This window comes from Heterodontus francisci, chromosome 6, assembly GCF_036365525.1.
Source record: "Heterodontus francisci isolate sHetFra1 chromosome 6, sHetFra1.hap1, whole genome shotgun sequence".
NCBI lineage: Eukaryota > Metazoa > Chordata > Chondrichthyes > Heterodontiformes > Heterodontidae > Heterodontus > Heterodontus francisci.
This window is the reverse complement of record NC_090376.1, coordinates 5,449,197-5,471,391: the sequence shown is the minus strand read 5'-3', so window position 1 is coordinate 5,471,391 and position 22,195 is coordinate 5,449,197. Positions and strand designations below refer to the sequence as shown.

The 22,195-nt window shown below is 45.8% G+C and overlaps 2 protein-coding genes across 2 annotated transcripts in view; one reads left to right on the top strand and one right to left on the bottom strand.

Annotated features, from left to right (window-relative positions):
* The window catches only part of xrra1 (X-ray radiation resistance associated 1), a 143,640-nt gene extending 137,069 nt beyond the window's left edge, over positions 1-6,571 (top strand). Inside the window, exons 7-10 of the mRNA XM_068033018.1 lie at positions 28-181; positions 2,783-2,898; positions 3,980-4,085; positions 6,113-6,571. Of these exons, the coding sequence (XP_067889119.1) occupies positions 28-181; positions 2,783-2,898; positions 3,980-4,085; positions 6,113-6,336 (600 nt within the window). The 3' untranslated portion in view covers positions 6,337-6,571. The remainder of the gene's footprint in view (positions 1-27; positions 182-2,782; positions 2,899-3,979; positions 4,086-6,112) is intronic.
* A 2,742-nt stretch (positions 6,572-9,313) lies between these two features.
* The window catches only part of rnf169 (ring finger protein 169), a 15,261-nt gene continuing 2,379 nt past the window's right edge, over positions 9,314-22,195 (bottom strand). Inside the window, exons 2-4 of the mRNA XM_068032964.1 lie at positions 20,006-20,124; positions 19,597-19,696; positions 9,314-13,211 (exon numbers count right to left, since the gene is read on the bottom strand). Coding sequence (XP_067889065.1) covers positions 12,159-13,211; positions 19,597-19,696; positions 20,006-20,124 — 1,272 coding nt within the window. The 3' untranslated portion in view covers positions 9,314-12,158. The remainder of the gene's footprint in view (positions 13,212-19,596; positions 19,697-20,005; positions 20,125-22,195) is intronic.

Here is a 22,195-nt window from a genome sequence, read left to right as displayed (position 1 = left end):
ATCTGTTGCTCCCATCTTTTCGCAAAGGTTGATGATGGGACTCTGAAGAGAGAAGATGAGGAGACCGTGGAGGAAAGGCAAACAGAGTCAACCTCGGTGACAACAAATCTTCCTGACAAATATGGAGGATACGAGGAACTGCTGAATGCAAAAACCGACCCTTACTTTGTGGAACCGATCGGTAAGAAATTCTACCCCCATCCGCCCCCAGCTTCCCAGAGAGGTCCAGTTATTTGTACCGTAAGAACAGCATTTGCATTATGGACATGTACTAGCGTGCCATCTCTCCAGGATTTGCCCTGGACTCTCCAGGGTTTGACATTTAATCTCCTGGACGCTGCTGCAAGAAAATGTGGGAGAAGAGATTTCTTTCAATTTCTTTGAACACTTCTATTTATTGGTTATCGAAGTGGGGGAGGAAAAGGGAAAAAGCTGCTGTACTGGTGCGCGGCAGTTGAAAGTGGGGGATTAACCTCCAGGAATAAGTCCAACTACAGTTGGGAGCTCTAGACATTACTGGCCAATGATGCTCCAGTCCCCAACCCCAAAATGCTCCCGCCATCCTCTTCTGGCTGTCAGACACTCTCATTATTCACCAGTGCCATCTCCTTGTTCCTAACCGCATTCCTGCAGCACCAGAAAAAAATTGTGACAAAAGGCCACTCTGCCTCTCAAGCTTGTCCCCCTAAGACCTGTGGCTCACCCAGCCCAGCATCCAGTGAACTCTAAAATGCCCCAAATTTACTGACTCCACCCTTGCACTCAGGAAATTATTCTGAACACCCTTTCAGCAAAGTCAGTTCTTCTAAATGTCCTGTTTTAAATTCCTGCTTGAGCTGTCTTACCCGATCTCAAAATAATAATACACATGAGAAGAGCTGTATTTTAGAAGGAAAAATGAGAGCCAATATAAATTAAATGGTACAATTTTTAAGTGGATGCAAGAACAGCGATACACAAATCTTTGGAGAGAACAATGTGAAAATTAAAGCATATGGGATCCTGGGTTTTATAAATAGTACAATGAGTACAAAAGCAAGGAATTTATGCTGAACCTTTATAAATCACTGGTTAGGCCTCAGTTGAGTATTGTGTTCAATTCTGGGCAACACACTTTCGGAAGGATGTCACGGTCTTAGAGAGGGGAAAGGAGATTTACCAGAATGGTACCAGGAATGAGGAGCTTCAGTTACTTGGAGAGACTTGAGAAAGCTGGGGCTGTCTCTTTATATTTACTTAACAAGCATCTCTCACCTTTCAGTAACCAAGGAAGTAAAGCACTCAACAATCAAGAAACTCTTGCACGCTGTGTTCACATCTTAGAATTTTACCAATGGACGATAAGGTTAAAATTCACACTCTGAATAGGAGTATTGAAATCACATGACCAGCGACAGTATCAGTTACGTATTTTGAATTTACTCATCAAAAATGTAGTCACATGAGGATTCTCAGCTATTACATCTGGATTCCCGATCAGCCACATGGAGCTATTGGCTAATGTACTGAACAACACCAGCATTAGCTGGAAGACAAGTCCAGAACATCATAGGAACACAGGAGCAGGAGTAGGCCATTCAGCCCATCGAGCCTGCTCCACCATTCAATATGATCATGGCTGATCATCCACTTTTTCCCACCCTATCCTCATATCCCCTTATGTCATTTGTATTTAGAAATCTGTCAATCTCTGCTTTAAACATATCCATGACTGAGCTTCCACAGCCCTCTGGGGTAGAGAATTCCAAAGATTCAAAACCCTCCGAGTTAAACCAAACCAAACCATAACAATAAGACAATGGCTCATAGATTCAAATTAACAACTGGGCTGATATCAGGAAATTCTTCACACAAAGAATGACCACACCTGGAACAGACTTGTGGACAGACTAGACCTTGAGTCAGCAACGTCTTTTTTTTTACCTGAAGAGCCTTTATAAAAAATTTTGCTGAATATAAAAACTATTGGGAGCCTCAAGACAAAAATTCGGCATTTCTAAACCAAATGCTTGGCAAATTGCCAAGTGTCGCTGGTAGAATGCATTATTTGCATATATAATAAATAAAATACATGTATTAAATTTATGCATCAATAGAAAAAAAAGTGAAATTAAAATAGACCTCTGAATTATTGCTTTTGACATTTTTTACTATAATTTTGTCAGTAGAGTCAGCTTTAAAACAAACTTTTACATAAAATGTGTAGAATTGAGACAATTTTTTCAGCTACTGATTCTCGTGATTAAAAATAGCTTCAATTGCACATTCAGAATAATTTATCATCTCAGCTACATTAGAAACAATAAAGATTGTAACCATTAAAGCCTGTTCCTCAAACCAAAGGCATTATCTATTACCATGATGTAGCGATAACCACTCAAACAGGTTTATTTTGAGCACAATGGTGTTTTTCGTTTAAATAATCATTTGAAACTGTAAAGTGCAGCAGAATGATTAGCTTTTTATCCCCACAATAGAAACACAGCTCTTACTTTTGACAATTTTATTAGACTTTTTTCATGTCAAAACAATCCAACTGGAAAGAGATGGGATCTGCAAATGAGATGTTAAAGAGCCGCAGGTTGCAGACCCTGCACTAGTCATTAAAAACCCTGGAATTGTTTAAAAAACAGTTGGATGTTGTGATGGTATGGTGGGAGGTTGGGGGCTGTAGAGTGGGGTTCTACGGCTCACCTGTATCTACCTTTTGATTACCAGTTGTCAAGACCTGCACGTTTCAGTGCCTGAGAATCTACTATTTGATTTTTTTTTTTCCCTCCAGGAATTCAGCAGAATGTTCAACAGTTGGAACGCTCGCTTCGGAAACTCCAGCTGTATCCAGACCCCTTTGCCAAAGTGAACCTCCAGCAGGAACCCTACGTTTCCAAGGAAAGAAAGGTATCCTTCCTACATTTATATGGTGCCTTGTTGCATCATTTGTCACATCCTAAAGTGCTTGACAGCCAATGAATTACTTTTTGAATTGTAGCCACTGTCGTAATGTAGGAGACATGGCAATCAGTTTGCGTACAGCAAGCTCCCATAAACAGCAATGAGATAATGGCCAGGTAATCTGTTTTAGTGATGTTGGTCAGGGAGTAAATATTAGTCCCAGGAAACTGGGGATAACTCCCATGCTCTTCTTCAAAGAGTGCCATTGGATCTTTTACATCCACCTGAGAGGGCAGATGGGGCCTCAGTTTAACACCTCAACCAAAAGATGGCACTTTTGACAGTCCAGCACTTCCTCACTATTGCACTCGGAGTGTCAGCCTGGATTATGGGGCTCAAGCCTTTGGAGTGGGACTCAGAGGCGAGAGTCAAGGCTGACTCCATAGTGCCACATGGTCACTGCTGTATAGAGGAGTCGCAGTCATTTTTCACATAGAAAGATCCCAGAAATATCACTTATTTGAATGGCCAATTAACCAGTTTTGTTTTTTGCTGATTGAGAGATGACTGTCAGCCAAGGCACTGGCACAACCATCTGCTGTTCTTCAACTGGCGCCGATGTTTCCCCTGGTTGGGGAGTCTAGAACCGGGGAAACAATTTCAAAATAAGGGGGACTGAGATGAGGAGAAATTTTTTTACTCAGAGGGTTGTGAATCTTTGGAATTCTCCACCCCAGAGGGCTGTGGAAGCTCAGTCATTGAGTATGTTTAAAGCAGAGACTGACAGATTTCTAAATACCGATGAAATAAGGGGATATGAGGATAGTGTGGGAAAAAGGCATTCTTTACCATGCCCCAGAACAGACAGATGAGCCTGGCCTTCTGACCAGGCAGCACTCCCTCAGTATTGCACAGGAGTGTGAATCCAAAGTTTCCCTATAACTCACCCAATTGGTCAGTTGGTGATACAGAGCAGAGAGGTCCCATGTTTGGATCCCAATCTTACTGAGGATCATAAGGAATCTTCTAAGTGGGAAAGGTAACTGCGTATTCATGCAATATGCTCATTCAGTTTTCTCTTGTGCAGCTTAGGAAGCTAGCAGAATTCACATCTCACAAAAGCAAAGCTGATAAAATGGAAGAGATTCTGAAGAGGATGAAGGAACAAAGAGCTATGACCATTATTCCATTAGGTACTCAATAAGCATTTCATTTCAGTCGCCACATGACTCAGAACAAATTCCATTCAGCCCCTTCAATTTATCTGTTTCCCATTGGAATGTCAAGCTGACTTCTGAATGACTCCAGTTGTCGCCTTCACTCCCGCTACCCAGAAACCATTTCAAGTAGTGATTCCTTTTTGGGTGTTAAACTGCTTCTGTCCTGAAAATGCCTTTTCCCAGTTCCTGTTGTATTTCCTGCCATGTTACTTTGGAATAGTTCAGGGTGAACCTTTTCTGTTTCGTGTATATAAGCTCCCCTCATTTTCACTTCCTCGAAAGACTCAAGAGTCTCCCATGTTATACTAGACTTTCATCATCACTTGTATATTGACACGAGGTCAATCTCGTGGCCCTTCTGCTAACTGTCATCCATCAATCAATGCCTCCCAATGCTGACTGACTGCAGGACGAGAGGGCAGCTCTGTGACCAGATGCTGCTCAAACTGGCTGCTGGGACCAGTTTGCCTGCGAATGATCATCTCCATTTAATACTCCCCCTCCCCACCCCGGCCACCACTGCCTTGGGAAAGGGAATGAGAAGTGCAATTGGCCTCTGCTCAGTGTGAACCAACATCCTAGGCTGGGGCACTTTTCTCCAGAAGAAAGCTGTGCAGTGACCAGACAAAGATCATTACAATTTATGAAGGGGGTTTGATAGGGTAGACATAGAGATGATGTCTCCACTTGTGGGGGAGACCAGAAGTAGGGGCTATCAATATAAGACAGTCACTAATAAATCCAATAGGGAATTGAGGAGAAACTTCTTTACCCAGAGAGTAGTGAGAATGTGGAACTCGCTACCACAGGAAGCAAATATTATAGATTTATTTAAGGGGAAGCTAGATATACACATGAAGGAGAAAGGAATAAAAGGATGGTGATAGGATAAGATGAAGTAATGTTGGAGGTAGCTTATGTGGAGCATAAACACTAGCATGGACGAGTTGGGCCAAAGGCCTGTTTCTGTGCTGCAATTCTCTATAACCTCTCCAACTGAATGGATCACCTCCCTTCTCACTCCAAAAACAAATCGTGTGGAGCAAGCTGCCGCACTGGCTCCAGTGCGTAAGGCACAGACAACTATGGTATGGCACCCCCCCCCCTCCCCACCCCCGACAGGCTAGCCTAGGTACAATCTCCACCTCATGCTGCATTAGCAACAAGCAGGCGACAAACAAACCAGCCTGGGTTCCCACTCCCAACTGCTGCCCAGTGACCCTCCCAGTTGGAAAGGGTTAGGCTGTATGGATGTTGGGTGAGGATACGATAGGGCTTCTCTGATATCTCCTCCGGCTTGAACTCTTGCCACTTGGGTGAGGTACCAGGCAGCTGCCAGCACCAATGGAACAAACCTCAGTAAGAGTCAGCACAGTGAGCAAAGGGAGAAAATAGGATCATACAACACAGGTCATTCAGTCCACTACACCTGTGCTGGCTCTTTGAAAGAATTATCCAATTAATCTTACTCCCCTGCTCTTTCCACCATAGCCCTGCAAATTTTTCCTTTTCAAGTATTTATTCAATTCCCTTTTGAAAGTTACTATTGAATCTGCTTTCACCGCCCTTTCAGGCAGCGCATTCCAGATCACAACAACTCACCGTGTAAAGAAGTTTTTCCTCATGTTGCCTGACTCTTTTTCCAATTATCTTCGATCTGTATTCTCTGATTTCTGATCCCCCTGCCCCGGGAACTGTTTCGTCTTCTTTACTCTATGAAAACCCATCATGATTTTGAACATCTCTATCAAATTCCCCTTGACCTTCTCTACTTTAACGAGAACAATCCCAGCTTCTCCAGTCTCCACATGTAACTGAAGTCCCTCATCCCTGGTATCATTGTGGTAAATCTCCTCTCACCCTTTCCAAACCCTTGACATGCTTCCTAAAGTGTAGGGCCCAGAATTAGGCACATAATACTCTTAGAGGAAAATTAAACCTATCCGTCCTGAATCCTGCTGTTACTGACTGAGGAATTTTGCTCTTCTGATTCCACACAGCTCACGTTTTGCGGGACAAGGGCGTCAGCAAGCAGGAGTACGTGGAAGCTGTGCATTTATTGAGGGAGCTGCAGCTGAAGTACAAGGAGGCTCACAAGCGGCTGGCCGCTAACGTCAACAGGCTGTACAGTGAGTGCGAGGAGTTTGGCAGCGAAATGCAACTTTCCAAAGTTAGTCCAGAGAACCCAGCTAATCAGCCAGGGCAGAGCACCAGCCAGGAGTAGGAGTTGCCAACTCTGGGTCAAACATATTCCTGGAGGGTTTGTCCTGTGCCCTCCATCTCCAATCACCCCGCTCAGTCAAACAGCATTCCCCATCTTATAAACAAAATGAAATAAAACAAATATTTTGAATGTTGGATCATTTGTGCGTTGAGTGTTTGACAGCAGTGTCCAGGAAATTAATCGATAATTCCTGGAGAGTCCAGGATAATTCTGGAGACTTGGCAACTATAACAAGGGAGCAGGTGAACAAAAAGTTCAAACTGAATGAAAATTAGAAAACTGGAATAAAAGTTAACTTTTTTTGGTCTCATTTTCAACTCCCTTAATATCTCTCCATTGTTTTGGGGGGTTGGGATGCAGGAATTGCCTTTTTGCCGTCACTCAGCCAAATTAGGGAACAGTTTCAGGAGGACCGAGTGCAGCATCAATGTTTCACAGATAGAGCAGAACTCTCCTCCATACTGTTTCCTCTGCAGATCAAATCAGTTTAATTCCCCACAAGTTGTACTGAAATCATACAGGGTTCAGTACAGATCAGAGCACCGTAATCCAACCACCACCTACACTTTGGAGGCAGTATAGAGGGAAGAGCCTAATCTTTCACATCCCTATCTCTAAACACCTCCCACCCCACAACCCTCCAAAAACTGCGTTTCTCCAACTCCAGCCTCTTGCACATCTCTAATTTCCATCGCTCCATCATTGGCGGCTGTACTTTCATTTGCCTGGAAGCTAAGCTCGGGAACCCCCTCCCTAAACCTCTCCACCTCTCTCTCCTCCTCTAAGAAATTTCTCTGACAAAGCTTTTGGTCCTAATGTCAAATTCTGTCAGAGTCCAGACCAGGGGACCTTGTTACTATGTTCAAGGCAATACATAAATGAAAGCTGTTGGGGCTGTCGAGGAAAGTGGGCGAGGGAACAGTTAGTGGCGTTGTGATCCTTCCTCAGCAGGCCATGATGTTGATCATCAGCCAGCAAACCAGATGTGTCAGCTGTGGTTCAGTGGGTAACACTCTCAGCGGTGAGTCAGAAGGTCGTGGGTTTAAGTCCCATTCCAGAGACTTGAGCCCATAATCCAGGCTAACACACTGCGGTACTGAGGGAGTGCTGGAGGTGCTGTCTTTCCGACGAGACGTTAAACCAAATCTTCATCTGCCCTCTCTAAGGTGGATGTAAAAGATCCCAAGCCACTCCTCCAAAGAGGAGCAGCGGAGTTATCGCCAGTGTCCTGGGCCAATATTTATGCTTCAACCAACATCAGCAAGAGAGATTATGCTGCTTGTGGGATCTTGCTGTGCAAAGATTAGCTGCTACATTTCCTACAACAGTTCAAAATTCAACAATTCAGAAGTACTTCATTGGCTGCAAAGCACTTTGGGATGACACAAGGCTGTGAAAGATACTATATAAATTAAAATCTGTATTTCTTTCTCTCTTTACGTGGCACCTGGCTCTGGCACACCCTGGTAGTGCCCAAGGTTGCAGTAGCCATCTCCCAATAAGGAACAGTCAAACATGTGCAGAACATGGTCTGATTGAGCCAGTTTCCCCAGGAACTGATTATCTTTATAGTTACATCCAGGGTTTGAGAGATAATCAAGGCTGCTGTGGAGCTTTACCACTGAGTATGCTTTAAATCTTCAGAACCTGGATTTAACTATAAAGATAATCAGTTCCTGGGGAGAACTGGCTCAATCAGACCATGTTCTGCACATGTTTGACTGTTCCTTCTTGGGAGATGGCTACTGCAACCTTGGGCACTACCAGGGTGTGCCAGAGCCAGGTGCCACGTAAAGAGAATTATCAAAGTTGGTTCAGAGTGATTGTAGTAATGATACCTGACTGTGCAGGATCTGATTCGTGCCACACTTACACAAGTTGTCTGGTAGCCTCCAGAACAGAAAACTTGCATTTGTAAAGCACCTCATCATATCCTAGGGTTTATCAAAAAAAACTTCCAAGACTTTTAAAATGCCAGTTATCTAGGCATAAAAAAACCACTCGCCCACTGGGAGGTGATGACAACTTAATCTGCCCCTTTATGGCATTGGTTGAGGGGAGGGAATTCTGGGGGGGGGGGACACCAGAACTCCCTGCTCCTGTTCAAACATGGAATCCACAAAACATATTTAACATCTCCTCCAAAAGATGGCACCTCCGACAGTGCACTCGGAGCGTACACCTGGATTATGGGCTCGGTGGAATGGGGCATGAACCCACAACCTTCTGCCTCAAAGGTGAGTCTGCTAATCACTAAGCCAAGCTAACAGCCATCTGTTCTTTTTAATTACTGTCCATTTTGCCATCTCTGAAGTGGAAATCCAGATTAGTGCATATTTTAACCTAGATATTCCCATCCTCATTACTTTAACGGTGGTGATAATTCATTTGGGTTACCACTTGTGTTAAAATACACAGATTGAAAACTCAAGTACTGTAACCCTACCCGCTGCCTCCTGGGGATTGAGATGTTTCCTGCTCTCCTCTCTGCCCAGCCTTCTCCAAAAATCAAGATTAACCATCCTTTTGTTATCTATACACATTAAAGCATATTAATTTAATACATTTATGCCCTGGAAATAAATTCAATTACAATGGAACCTCCATTATCCACACTCCAATTATCTGCTAGGATACAGATCCTTTCCCATCTGTGTCATAAGTTGCTGTGGCCGTGCTTTACCATACAGACACGCCAATTCCCAGAGACACCTCTATTAACTCCCAACTTGTGTCATCCACTGGGGAAGGGAAGTGGGGTAGATAATGGAAGTTTCACTTACTTGCCACAGAAAATGGAGACAGACATCAGAAAAAGCAAACGACATAGTCTTTTTCTTTTTATATATTTATATCCCTTGGTCCAATTCCTTTTGGCACCAACTTCCATCAAGTCTCAGCGTGAAATTTCCCTCTGTGCAAATGTCGGTTATGTGACTGCGTTCTGCTTTCCTGAAAATTATTCTTCTGCAACCTCTTTTTCTTAAATTTTTGTTTAATATCTCTTTGGCAAATATTTCTCCTCGAAAGAATTTAAACAGGTTAGGAGGAGCCTAAGTGCTTTACTGGGTTTAGTATAAAGTATATTAACAAAATGTCCAGTTGTTTCATTAGTCCAATATTGTTTCAATACAGAAAATGTCTTCATATTTTCCACACCATTACAAAAATAATTAGCCCTTGTTTGTAATTTCCCAATCGAGCACAAGAGCCAATACAGAAATAAGTAGCTCAAATCAACAGCATTTAAATAATGAGTGCCACAATACAGCAAATACTGGATGTAAACAGCCGCGCACCCAAGAGGCAGACGGGAAAGAATGAAGTAGGATGGGAGGAAGTTTATGCGAGACAAAAACACTGGCACAAACCTGTTGGGCTGAATGGCCTGTTTCTAGGCTGTAAATTCAATGTAATCCCAAGAATAAATATTGTACCCTCACATCTAGTTAATCTGCTTCCTTGCAGGTTCTAAGGTTCTATCCCTGTCCTCCTGCCTCTGATTACCTGCGCTCCAAGCTCACCTATTCATACATTTTGCCCAGTACAGCAGGTGCAGTTGGGTCAAGGCAGTGAGTACCAGGATCCTGGCATCTCTGCACGCATCTCGACTGCCTCGGGACCCACTGGCATTTAGCCTCTCCAACTAGCTGTTGGACCACAGACTGACAAGAATCAGCCTTTGACAATTACAGATTGCTCCTCGTTTATCTTCCTCTCCAGAACATCGCCACATTCATCACCAGGTGTGTAACACTGGGAAGCTTTATAGCAGGGAACCTGTTCGAATACCAATGATGTCAAAACTACTGTTTTTTAAAAAAAGCTCCATTTGCACAGGACAGCACAATGCTGGAACACGATGACTGAACATGGAGCAGGCCTGCCGATGGCAGCAAATGCTACTATTGCTCATATCTGCATCAAGCAGAGGGAGCAGGGACCTATCTGTATGGAAGGGGCAGCGGACAAAAGGCATGTCATGCTTAAACCACCCCACCCCACAACAAAGGTATCTGCTGGCAGCTAATCTTGCCCATCCCATTTCAAAAAAGGGGCACGTGTGCATTGGAGAGGGTGACAACAGCAACATGTGCGTTCAAGTGTATCAGGCTGTGAGGAGGGGGAAGGATTGGAGAAAGTCAAGGTCAACAACAAAGTGTCTAAAACCCAGTTTACAGTGTGCTCAATACGTTTGTACCAAGTTACTTTATCTGCAGGTTCAACAGAAGCGCAACATTTAAAACAAAGCGTGCTGGTAATTTTGTATAAACATGGTGAATAACAAATGCTGTGAAGTATTATACAACACAGATAAGGTGAACTGTATCAAGCCAAGTCTGGTCAGGATGTTCAGAGGAATTTGTGAAAGGTACACAATTTTAAACAACCCTAAGAAAATAAACTCTACTCAAAAAAGGTGATTTAACAACCTTCGTTGGAGCTAATGGCATCTGGGGGAAGTTCTGAATGCTGGGCTGGGTCAGTTGCAGTCCTAGAATTCATTGTGCCAAACGAGCTTCCCTAGTTTACCTGAGCAGCTCTGGAACAGCTTCACCACCCTTAGACTGAGAGAATTATTGAGGAGTGTTTTTTCACAAATACACAACTGTAGTTTTAAGCCAATGGCCCACTTGTGGGAGAGTTTTTAAGAGCACAGGTCACGGACAGATAGGCAGTGTCCCATTCAATAGGAACCGACTAGAGCAGCAAAACATTAAAACATCATTAATATTTGGCAATCTCAGCCCATAAGAAATGACATCCTCCCACTTTGTTTCCATAATACTGCACCTCTGCATCACCCTACACACTGATTCTCTCTCACGCAGACTAGCAAAAGCAAGGGAGGTTGGCTACAATATGTTTAGTCACAACGATCTAGCCATCATGATAAGGAGCAGGCTTGATGGTCATTTCCTGCCCCATAATTTCATCCATTCGTAAGCTGCAGTTAAACTATGAGGGAAAACAGAAATGGCGGTGAGACACAGAAGCACACGGGAGGAGGAGGCAGCACTTGGATACAAAGCTGAAGCCCGGCACCAATTGTGACTGGCTGCCAGAGTGGGATGGGGAACGATGTGGATCTGTGCTCAGACCCAGGGGTCCCAGACACAGATCAACTCCGATGCATCGTCTGAGCCAGGGGACATGCACTGACTGCATGAAACACTCCTCCGAACTCAGTGAGGGAACAGAGTCAGTGAAGGTCACCGAGGGAAGGGGACGTCAGGATACGAGAAACACTTTAGGCTAAAAAAGTAAATCCTGCTTTTCCAACCAGAGTATCGTTTCCCTTTTTTAAAAAAAAATATAGATGATGATGGTTTTTCCAGGTACAAGATCTGTGATGTGTATTATTCTAAAGTCCACAGTCCTCCGAAACAATCTCACTCCAACAACACGGCCCCAGATGGTTGGGGATGGGAGGAGACCCTCCGCCTGGGAGGAAGCCTCTCCATTGGGCCTAATCTGCCATTTTAATCCCAGCAGCAGACTGGGGCCTGGCCCAGCAGGAGAGAATCATGAGCACAAACCTTCAAATAGCGTGTAGCACTCAGGGTGTAAGGCTATGTCTAACCGTTCAGGGTTGGAGCAGACAGCTCCACGTCCTTGACCGATCGATCGATTAAATCGCCTGGGGCTCATGGAGAGAGAAAAATCAGATGGTGGAATTACAGTCAGCAATTCTGAAGCGACAAAGGATCAAGACCAATAAAAAAAAGCATGCTGTTACTGATTGTATTATTCCTGTACTGGCTGCACATCTCACAGACTGGGAGCTACAGGCAGAGAGCCCTGGGCAGAGCAGAGAGGGGTTAATGATCCCAGTCCCGCTTCTTTGTTCTGGTGTTGGCCTTTGTCCGCAGTGGATAACCATCCTCGCTGCCCTTCTGTCGGTTAACCGTGGTCCGCTCCACATCAAACTGTCGCTGGAGCCTGAATGCCAGCTTCCGGTCTTCCTCCTCCTGCTGGGTTTGATGCAGACTGGTGAGCGATTGGTTGGCAGTGCTGGTGTTTCCCTTTGCATTCCACTTTGCTCGTTTGCTTCTGTACGCTGCTGTGTAGTTGCTCTTGTGCTGCTGCTTCCTTTTGCGGTGCAAGTGGGAGGGTGCACCTTTTGATCCACTGCCGCTGGCAGTGCTGCTGCCAGTGGTGACATGTCCTTTGCTGCGTTTCTTCGCGGCGTGGGAGGGAAACAAGTTCTTGGAGTTGCGGTGTGGCCCATTCTCCTGTTCTGTATCCTCGTGCAGGACTGAGCGCGGCTCCTTGCTGCTCTCTGAGGTTTCCCACTCCACAGAAACCTCGAGGCTGGATTCTGGAACCTCTGTAGAGTCTGAGTAGTCCACGGGCCGGGGAGCAGACCATGGGCCTGAACATCCAATCCCACCGGGGCCAGGGGAACATGAGGCTTTAGCCAGCGCCAACTCAGAAACCTCCTCCTCCTCCTCCTCCTCCTCTTCTGAGGTCAGGGTACCCTTGGAGGCTGTCTTCTCCTCTTGACGGTCCTGCAGGATCTGTCCCCACTTCTCCAGGATGTTGGGGTTCACGTCGTATGTCGTGGTGGTGTTCGGCTTCTGGAGGTTCCTCGGGGTTGACTTGACGATCTTGGGTTTCAGCAGCCTCCCGTCTGGCAGCTTCTTGGGAGGGGTGCAGGGTGAGCAGATGATAGGCTTGAAGTGGTTGAGCTCCCCAGAGATGCTGTCGTTGCTGTCAGGGCTGACTGACCGCTCCCTCTTGACCGAGCACGACAGCGCAGGGTCACTGAGTGTCCGCTTCTCCGAGCTAAGGGTGGGGGCAGAGTTGGAGCGGCTGTTTTCAGAGGATGCCAGGATGTTGGTGCTCAGAGAATTGGAGGACACTGAAGCTGTCTGTAAGCAAAAGGGAGAGAGATTGGAGAGGAACTGAAACATCGCATAAACCACATCGGGAAACTGCACCAGCATACTACACAACACATCAATAAGAGAACATGGAATTCAACATTATATGGAGCAGCTGATGAGAATAATATAAATTCATTTCAGGTGAAGCTAGATTAGGGAGTGAGAAATAGAAGGATATACTGGTAGGATGAGATGAAGAGGGGTGGGAGGAGCTACATGAGGAGCATAACCACCAGCATGGATCTGCTGGTCTGTAAATACTCTGTAAATCTATGATATTCAAATATATATTGTCCTTGGAGGGGGAGCAGTGCAGATTCTCCAGAATAATACTGGGGCTAAAAGGGTTAAAATACAAGGACAGGTTGCAGAGACTAGACTTGTATTCCCTTGAGTTTAGAAAGTTGAGACATGATTCATTCCAGCAGATTTGATAGGGTAGATACAGAAAACCCAGAACAAGGGGGCATAACCTTAAAATTTGAGCCGGGCCGTTCAGGGGTGATGTCAGGAAACATTTCTTCACACAAAAGGGAGTGAAACCCCAAAAAACTGTTGAGGCTGGGGTACAATTTGAGGTTTCAAAACTGAGATTGATAGGTTTTGATTGGGTAAGAATATCGAGGAATATGGCACGAAGGTGGGTAAATGGAGTTACCTGAATGAATGGCAGAACAGGCTGGAGGGGCTGAATGGCTCCGCTGACTGTTACCTGCCTACATGTAGTGTAAGAAGTAACTGTTACCATATCAGTCTGTTCAGTCCTCAATATCTCACAAGCTGCACTAATAAGGGTTAACTTGTACCATCAGCCAATGAGGAAGCTGGTGCATGCTAAGGTTTGAACAAAGAACAGTACAGCACAGGAACAGGCTATTCAGCCCTCCAAGCCTGCGCTGATCTTGATGCCTGCCTAAACTAACACCTTCTGCACTTCCGGGGACCATATCCCTCTATTCCCATCCTATTCATATATTTGTCAAGATGCCTCTTAAATGTCTCTATGGTACCTGCTTCCACCACCTCCCCTGGCAACAAGTTCCAGGCACTCACCACCCTCTGTGTAAAGAACTTGCCTCGCACATCCCCTCTAAACTTTGCCCCTCTCACCTTAAATCTGTGTCCCCTAGTAACTGACTCTTCCACCCTGGGAAAAAGCTTCTGACTATCCACTCTGTCCATGCCGCTTACAACTTTGCAAACCTCTATCATGTCGCCCCTCCACCTCCGTCGTTCCAGTGAAAACAATCCGAGTTTATCCAACCTCTCCTCATAGCTAATGTCCTCCAGACCAGGCAACATCCTGGTAAACCTCTTCTATACCCTCTCCAAAGCCTCCACGTCCTTCTGGTAGTGTGGCGACCAGAATGGCACACAATATTTTAAGTGTGGCCTAACTGAAGTTCTGTACAGCTGCAGCATGACTTGCCAATTTTTATACTCTATGCCCCGACCAATCGAGGCAAGCATGCCGTATGCCTTCTTAACTACCTTATCCACCTGCGTTGCCACTTTCAGTGACCTGTGGACCTGTACGCCCAGATCTCTCTGCCTGTCAATACTCCTAAGGGTTCTGCCATTGACTGTATACCTCCCACCTGCATTAGACCTTCCAAAATGCATTACCTCACATTTGTCCGGTTTGCATAGAACAATTGAAGAAAGGTGTGCATTTATACAGAAACTTTCACCTCAGGACAACCCAAAGCACTTTACAGCCAATGAAATACTTTGGAAGTGTAGTCACGATTGCAGCGGCAGCCGCTAATTTGCGCACGGCAAGATCCCACAAATAGCAATGCGATAATGACTAGATCATCTCCTTCAGTGGTGTTCATAGGAAATAAGAGCAGGAGTAGGCCATTCGGCCCATCGATTCAGCTCCGCCATTCAAATGGATCATGGCTGATCATCTACCTCTACGCTATTTTTCCCCACTTTCCCCATATCCCTTGATGTCGTTAGTATTCAGAAATCTATCGATTTCTGTCTTGAACATGCTCAATGATTGAGCTTCCACAGCCATCTGTGGTAGAGAATTCCACAGATTCACCACCCTCAAAGTAAAGAAATTCCTCCTCATCTCAGTCTTAACGGCCTATACCTTATTCTGAGACTGTGTCCCCTGGTTCTAGACTCACCAGCCAGAGGAAACATCCTATCCACATCCACCCTGTCACACCCTGTAAGAATGTTGTAAGTTTCAATTCTTCGAAACTCTAGAGAATACAGGCCCAGTTTCTGCAATCTCTCCTCATAAGACAAACCCGCTATCCCAGGGATTAGTCTGGTGAACCTCCGTTGTACTCCCTCTATGGCAAGTATATCCTTCTTTAGATAAGGAAACCAAACCTGTACAAAATACTCCCAGTGCAGTCTCACCAATGCTTTATACAATTGAAGCAATACATCTTTACTCCGGTACTCAAATCCCCTTGCAATGAAGGCCGACATACCATTTGCCTTCCTAACTGCTTGCTGCACCAACATACTAGCTTTTAGTGACTCATGAACAAGGACACCCAGGTCTCTTTGGACATCAACACTTCCCAGCCTCTCACCATTTAAGAAATACTCTGCCTTTTTGCTTTTTCTGCCAAAGTTATTGATTAGATTAGAGATACAGCACTGAAACAGGCCCTTCGGCCCACCGAGTCTGTGCCGAACATCAACCACCCATTTATACTAATCCTACACTAATCCCATATTCCTACCAAAAATCCCCACCAGTCCCTATATTTCCCTACCACCTACCTATACTAGTGACAATTTATAATGGCCAATTTACCTATCAACCTGCAAGTCTTTTTGGCTTGTGGGAGGAAACCGGAGCACCCGGAGGAAACCCACGCAGACACAGGGAGAACTTGCAAACTCCACACAGGCAGTACCCGGAATCGAACCCGGGTCCCTGGAGCTGTGAGGCTGCGGTGCTAACCACTGCGCCACTGTGCCGCCCTCACACTTATTCACATTATATTCCATCTGCCATGTTCTTGCCCATTCACTTAGCCTGTCCAAATCTCCTTGAAGCCTCCTTGCATCCTCCTCACAACTTATATTCCCACCTAGTTCTGTGTCATCAGCAAATTTGGAAATATTACATTTGACCCCCACATCCAAGTCATTGATATAGATTGTGAACAGCTGTAGCCCAAGCACTGATCCTTGTGGTACTCCTTGCCATCCTGAGAATGACCCATTTATTCCTACTTTCTGCTTGTTAACCAATTCTCAATCCATTGCAGTATATTATCCCCAATCCCATTTGCTCTCATTATTTTTACGAACCTCCTGTGTGGGACCTTATCAAAAGCCTTCTGAAAATCCAAATACACCACATCCATTGGTTCTCCTTTATCTATGTTACAAGTAACATCCTCAAAAAATTCCAACAGGTTTGTCAAACATGATTTCCCTTTCATAAATCCATGCTGACTCTGCCCCATCATATAATTATTTTCCAAGTGTCCAGTTATCTCATCCTTTATAATAGATTCCGAAATTTTCCCTACTACTGATCTTTAGTTCTCCGTTTTCTCGCACTCCCTTCTTAAATAGTGGGGTTACATTTGCTGATTTCCAGTCTGCGGGATCCCTTCCAGAACCTACAGAACTTTGAAAGATAATCACCAATCTCTATAAACTATCTCTACAGCCACCTCCTTCAATACAGGATGTAGCTCATCTGGTCTAGGGGATTTATCAACTTTCAATCCAATTAAAGTTTTGAGTACTACTTCTTTATTGATACTAATTACTTTCAGTTCCTCATTTTTACAAGTACCTTGGTACCCTAGTATTTCTGGGAGATTTTCTGTGTCTTCCTCCGTGATGACAGACACAAAGCCTCTCCACCATTTCCTTATTCTCCACCTCAAATTCTCCTGTCTCCGCCTGCAATGGATCCACATTCATCCTTGCTAATCGTTTCCTTTTCACATACGTAAAGAAGCTTTTACAGTCCGCCTTTATATTTCTAGCTAGCTTAGATTCATAATCCCTTTTCCCTTTCTTTATCAGTTTCTTGGTTCTCTTTTGTCGGACTCTAAATTACTCCCAATCCTCGGGCTTATCACTTTTTCTAGCAACTTTATAAGCCACTTCCTTTGACTTAATGTTAGCCATAGTTGATTCATCTTTCCTGTTGGGTTTTTGTGTCTTAGAGAAATGTATATTTGTTGTAAATCATGTAATACTTCTTTAAATACTAGCCATTGCCTGTCTACCGTCAAATCTTTTAATGTATTTTCCCAATTCACCATAGCCAACTTGCCCCCCATGCCCTCATAGTTTCCTCTGTTCAGATTTAAGACCCTAATTTCAGAATAAATTATATCTTTCAAACTTAATGCAGAATTCTATCATATTGTGGTCACTATTTCCTAATAGCTCCTTTACAGCAAGGTTGTTAATTAGCCCTTTCTCATTCCATCATACTAAATCTAAAATAGCCCGATCCCTAGTTGGTTCTTCAACATACTGCTCCAGAAATCCATCTTGTACGCACTTCAGGAATTCATCCTCCATAGCATTAGTACTAATTAGCTTTGCCCAATCTATATATACACTGAAGTCGCCCATTATTACTGTATTGCCTGTGCTACATGCAGCATTAATTTCCTGATATATACCGTGCCCAACCTTATCACTACAGTTTGGTAGCCAATAAACAACTCCCACCAATGTTTGCTGCCCTTAGCTCCACCCAAACTGATTCTACATCTTGTTCCTTCGATCTAAGATCCTCTCTCACTAACGTACCGATCTTGTCCCTTATTAACAGCGCTACCCCTGCTCCTTTTCCTCTCTGCTTATCCCTCCTAAATTATGAATATCCCTGAATACTCAGTTCCCAGTCCTGGTCACCCTATAACCACGTTTCTATAATGGCAATTAAGTCACACCCACTTACCTCTATTTGTGCCTTCAAATCATCTACCTTGTTGCGAATGCTTCGTGCATTCAGATAGAGTGCCCTTAACTTCGTCTTAACATTATTCCTCATTCTGATTCTATTTGATGTTTGTCTACCTTCCAATTTTGCTTACTACCTACTTCCTGTTAGCAGTTTCACTTCCCTTCAATCTGAACTCCCTCTTAGGTTCCCAACCCGCTGCCAATTTAGTTTAAATTCCCTTCCCAACAGCACTAACAAATCTCCCTGTGAGGATGTTAGTCCCGGTCCTGCTGAATAGATCCCAATGCCTCAGAAATCTGATGTCCTCTCTCCTGCACCAATTCTCCAGCCATGTGTTAAATTGTTTAATCCACCTATTCCTGGCACATGGCACTGGGAGTAATCCTGAGATTATTGCTTTTGAGGTCCTGCTTTTAAAATTCTTCCCTAATGCTTAAACTCCGCTTTCAGGACCTCGTCCTTCTTCTTACCTATGGTACCAATGTGGACGACAACCGCTGGCTGTTTACCCTCCCCCAGAAGAAATTCCCGCAACCGCTCTGTGACATCTTTGACCCTGGCACCAGGGAGGCAACACACCATCCTGGAGTCACGTCTGTGGCAGCAGAAACGCCTGTCTGCTCCTCTAACTAACGAATCCCCTGTCACTATCGCTCTTCCACTCTTCTTCCTCCCCTTTGTGCAGCTGAGCCACCTGTGGTGCCATGGACCTGGCTCTGACTGCACTCCTCTGAGGAACCATCACCCACACCAGCACCCAAAATGGGAAACTGGTTAGCAAGTTCGATCAACTCAGGGACTCCTGCACTACCTGGTTCTCTTAGCTAACCTGGCGGTCACCCATTCCCTCTCTGCCTGCACATTCTTAACTTCTGGTCTGACCACCTCCCTACATGGGTGCTATCTACATAGTTCTCTGCCTCGCAGATGCACAACTATGACTCGAGCCACTGCTCGAGTTAGTTGAAAAGTATATACTGACTAGCTAGTGGCCGTGGGATCTTTTATGGCCCCGAAAGGACAGACGGGGCCTTGGTTTAATGTCTCATCTGGAGACTACGCCTCTGACAGTGCAGCACTTCCTCAGTACTGCACTGGGAATGTCAGCCTGGATTATGAGCTCGTGTCTGTGGAGTGCGACTTGTAGTGACAACCTGACTCAAGTAACCCACTGAGCCATGACTTCTAGGTGTCCAGACTGATCCTAAATCCTGAGTAAATCTCTCCTAGCATGCATTAGTACCAACATGCTTCCATAACGAGCCAACCTTCTGGCTCGGATAACAATGAAATGCTCTCATGCCCACTAGGAATTCTGTCACCAACTTTTCCAAACTATTGGCAATCCTTTCACTACCTAAAAAGGTGCAACAAAGGAAATGAGTCGCACGGCGTATCACCATGGTGATGCCATCCCAGTTAGTGGGGCCCTGCTGAAACCACGGATACCTTGGTTCTGCTGTCACTGCGAGGCGTCACTTTTCGGTTCTGGTTATTTTCCACTGGTGTGCTCCCACTTCGATTCTCCTCCGTGTTGGCAAGCAGCATACTGCAACACAAGGAGCCAAGAGTGAGGGAAAGGCAACTTAATTTTGGGCTACTTCAATAACAACCTGCATTTATAGAGCGGCGAGGGGTGGCCATGGATGGATTTGAACATGAAGATGAGAATTTTAAAACTGCGGTATGCCGAGCTGGGAGCCAATGTAGGTCAGCCAAAACGGGGGTGGGGGGGGGGGGGGGGGAAGGGGATGGATGAAGGGGATTTGGAGCGAGTTACGAAAGAGACGGCAGAGTTTTGAGTAATGGCCTGCTCCTTCAATAAAGCCCGAGGTAGAGGGGTCAGGACTCCAATTACCTTGTCATCCGACCTGAAGAGTTGGATCGCAGCTTGCTGTTGGTTGCTGAGCCCCATTGCCGGGTAGGCATGCGTTTGACCGGCTCCTCATTCTCTGAATCTGACATGTTGTCATTAGCCTGCGGAAGAAAAACGCTTTACTATTTCCTCTCACATCTCAGTGAACAAACAGGGACACGTCCCCCAAAAAAATCATCATTCTGGAAAAGACATTCACCATTGATAATTTCATTTGTAAATTGACTCAGTTCGTATCAACCTACCCTCCCACTCCTCGGACCCGAGTCCATAATCCATGCTGACACACCCAGTACAGCACTGAGTGAGCGCTGCCCCGGAGGGTCAGTACTGCGGCAGCGCTGACCCAGAGAGTCCGCATTGAAGGAGCGCCGCGCTGTTGGAGGGTCAGCACCGAGGGAGCACCGTGCTGTCGGAGGGTCAGAACTGAGGGAGCGTCGCACCATCGGAGGGTCAGAACTGAGGGAGCGTCGCACCATCGGAGGGTCAGAACTGAGGGAGCGTCGCACCATCAGAGGGTCAGTACTGAGGGAGTGCCGCACTGTCAGAGGGTCAGTACTGAGGGAGTGCTGCACTGTCAGAGGGTCAGTACTGAGGGAGTGCTGCACTGTCAGAGGGTCATTACTGAGGGAGTGCTGCACCGTCAGGGGGTCAGTACTGAGGTAGCGCTGCACCATCAGGGGGTCAGTACTGAGGGAGCGCTGCACTGTCAGAGGGTCAGTACTAAGGGAGTGCTGCACTGTCAGAGGGTCAGTACTGAGGGAGCGCTGCACTGTCAGAGGGTCAGTACTAAGGGAGTGCTGCACTGTCGGAGGGTCAGTACTGAGGGAGCGCTGCACTGTCGGAGGGTCAGTACTGAGGGAGCGCTGCACTGTCGGAGGGTCAGTACTGAGGGAGCGCTGCACTGTCGGAGGGTCAGTACTGAGGGAGTGCTGCACTGTCGGAGGGTCAGTACTGAGGGAGCGCTGCACTGTCGGAGGGTCAGTACTGAGGGAGCGCTGCACTGTCGGAGGGTCAGTACTGAGGGAGCGCTGCACTGTCGGAGGGTCAGTACTGAGGGAGCGCTGCACTGTCAGAGGGTCAGTACTGAGGGAGTGCTGCACTGTCGGAGGGTCAGTACTGAGGGAGCGCTGCACTGTCGGAGGGTCAGTACTGAGGGAGTGCTGCACTGTCGGAGGGTCAGTACTGAGGGAGTGCTGCACTGTCGGAGGGTCAGTATTGAGGGAGCGTCGCACTGTGGGTAGCGCCTACTTTCAGATGGGTTGTTAAACTGAGGCCCCATCTGCCCTTTTGGGTGGACAGACCCCATGACACTATTTCGAAGAAGCGCAGGGAGTTCTCCCCTCTGTCCTGGGCCAACATCACAAAAAAAAACCTGGTTGTGCCATCTGTCTGTCGCAGTGTTTGAGATCGCACAGCACGACTGCAAGTGGTGTTTGACATTTCAGCCAACATTCTTCCGTCACCCAACACTAAACCAGATGAACTGGTTGCTCATCACCTGACTGTTTGTGGTGTGCTGATGGTCACCACATTCACTGACATAATGACAAGTGACTGTGATGGTCTGATTGTGTGGCAAGTGCCTTCAACTTTTAGTTCTTCCCCAATTCCTCTCTCCTGAAGGCAATGATTCACGTTGGTGTATAATTCCATCAGCACCTGCAACCTTCACTAATTGAGCACCGCCCTAAATATCGAGTGCTGGCCAGCGATGGGACTGTAGGAGGCCAGTCCTGCTTGCAGACGTGTGCTGACATCAAGAACCTGCGTTTGGTCAGAGTAAACGAGAGATTTGTTCTGCACGTGGACAATGCCAGAACTGGCTTGGACAATAGAGGGAAAAATATAAACCTCCATTTCCACCAGCATCAATATTACTCACTGTGGCCCCTCAGTGAGGGGTTCTGGTTCCTAAACTAACTACAGGATATACAAGACACAAAACTTTAGTGTTAGAGATTTACTATTGGGTGGCACTGGGCTTAAATACCAAGCATTTTAATCGTGATTAAACACAAACGGAACACAATAGGGCATCCATCCCCAAACAGCAGCACCCCAGACCTGCCCGTCTGACCTCCTTCTCCCTGAGCTCTCCTGAGAGGTGCCAGGTCGGGTCAAAGAACAACTCAAACAATTTCTCTGTGCTTACAAAGCAATGCGCTAATA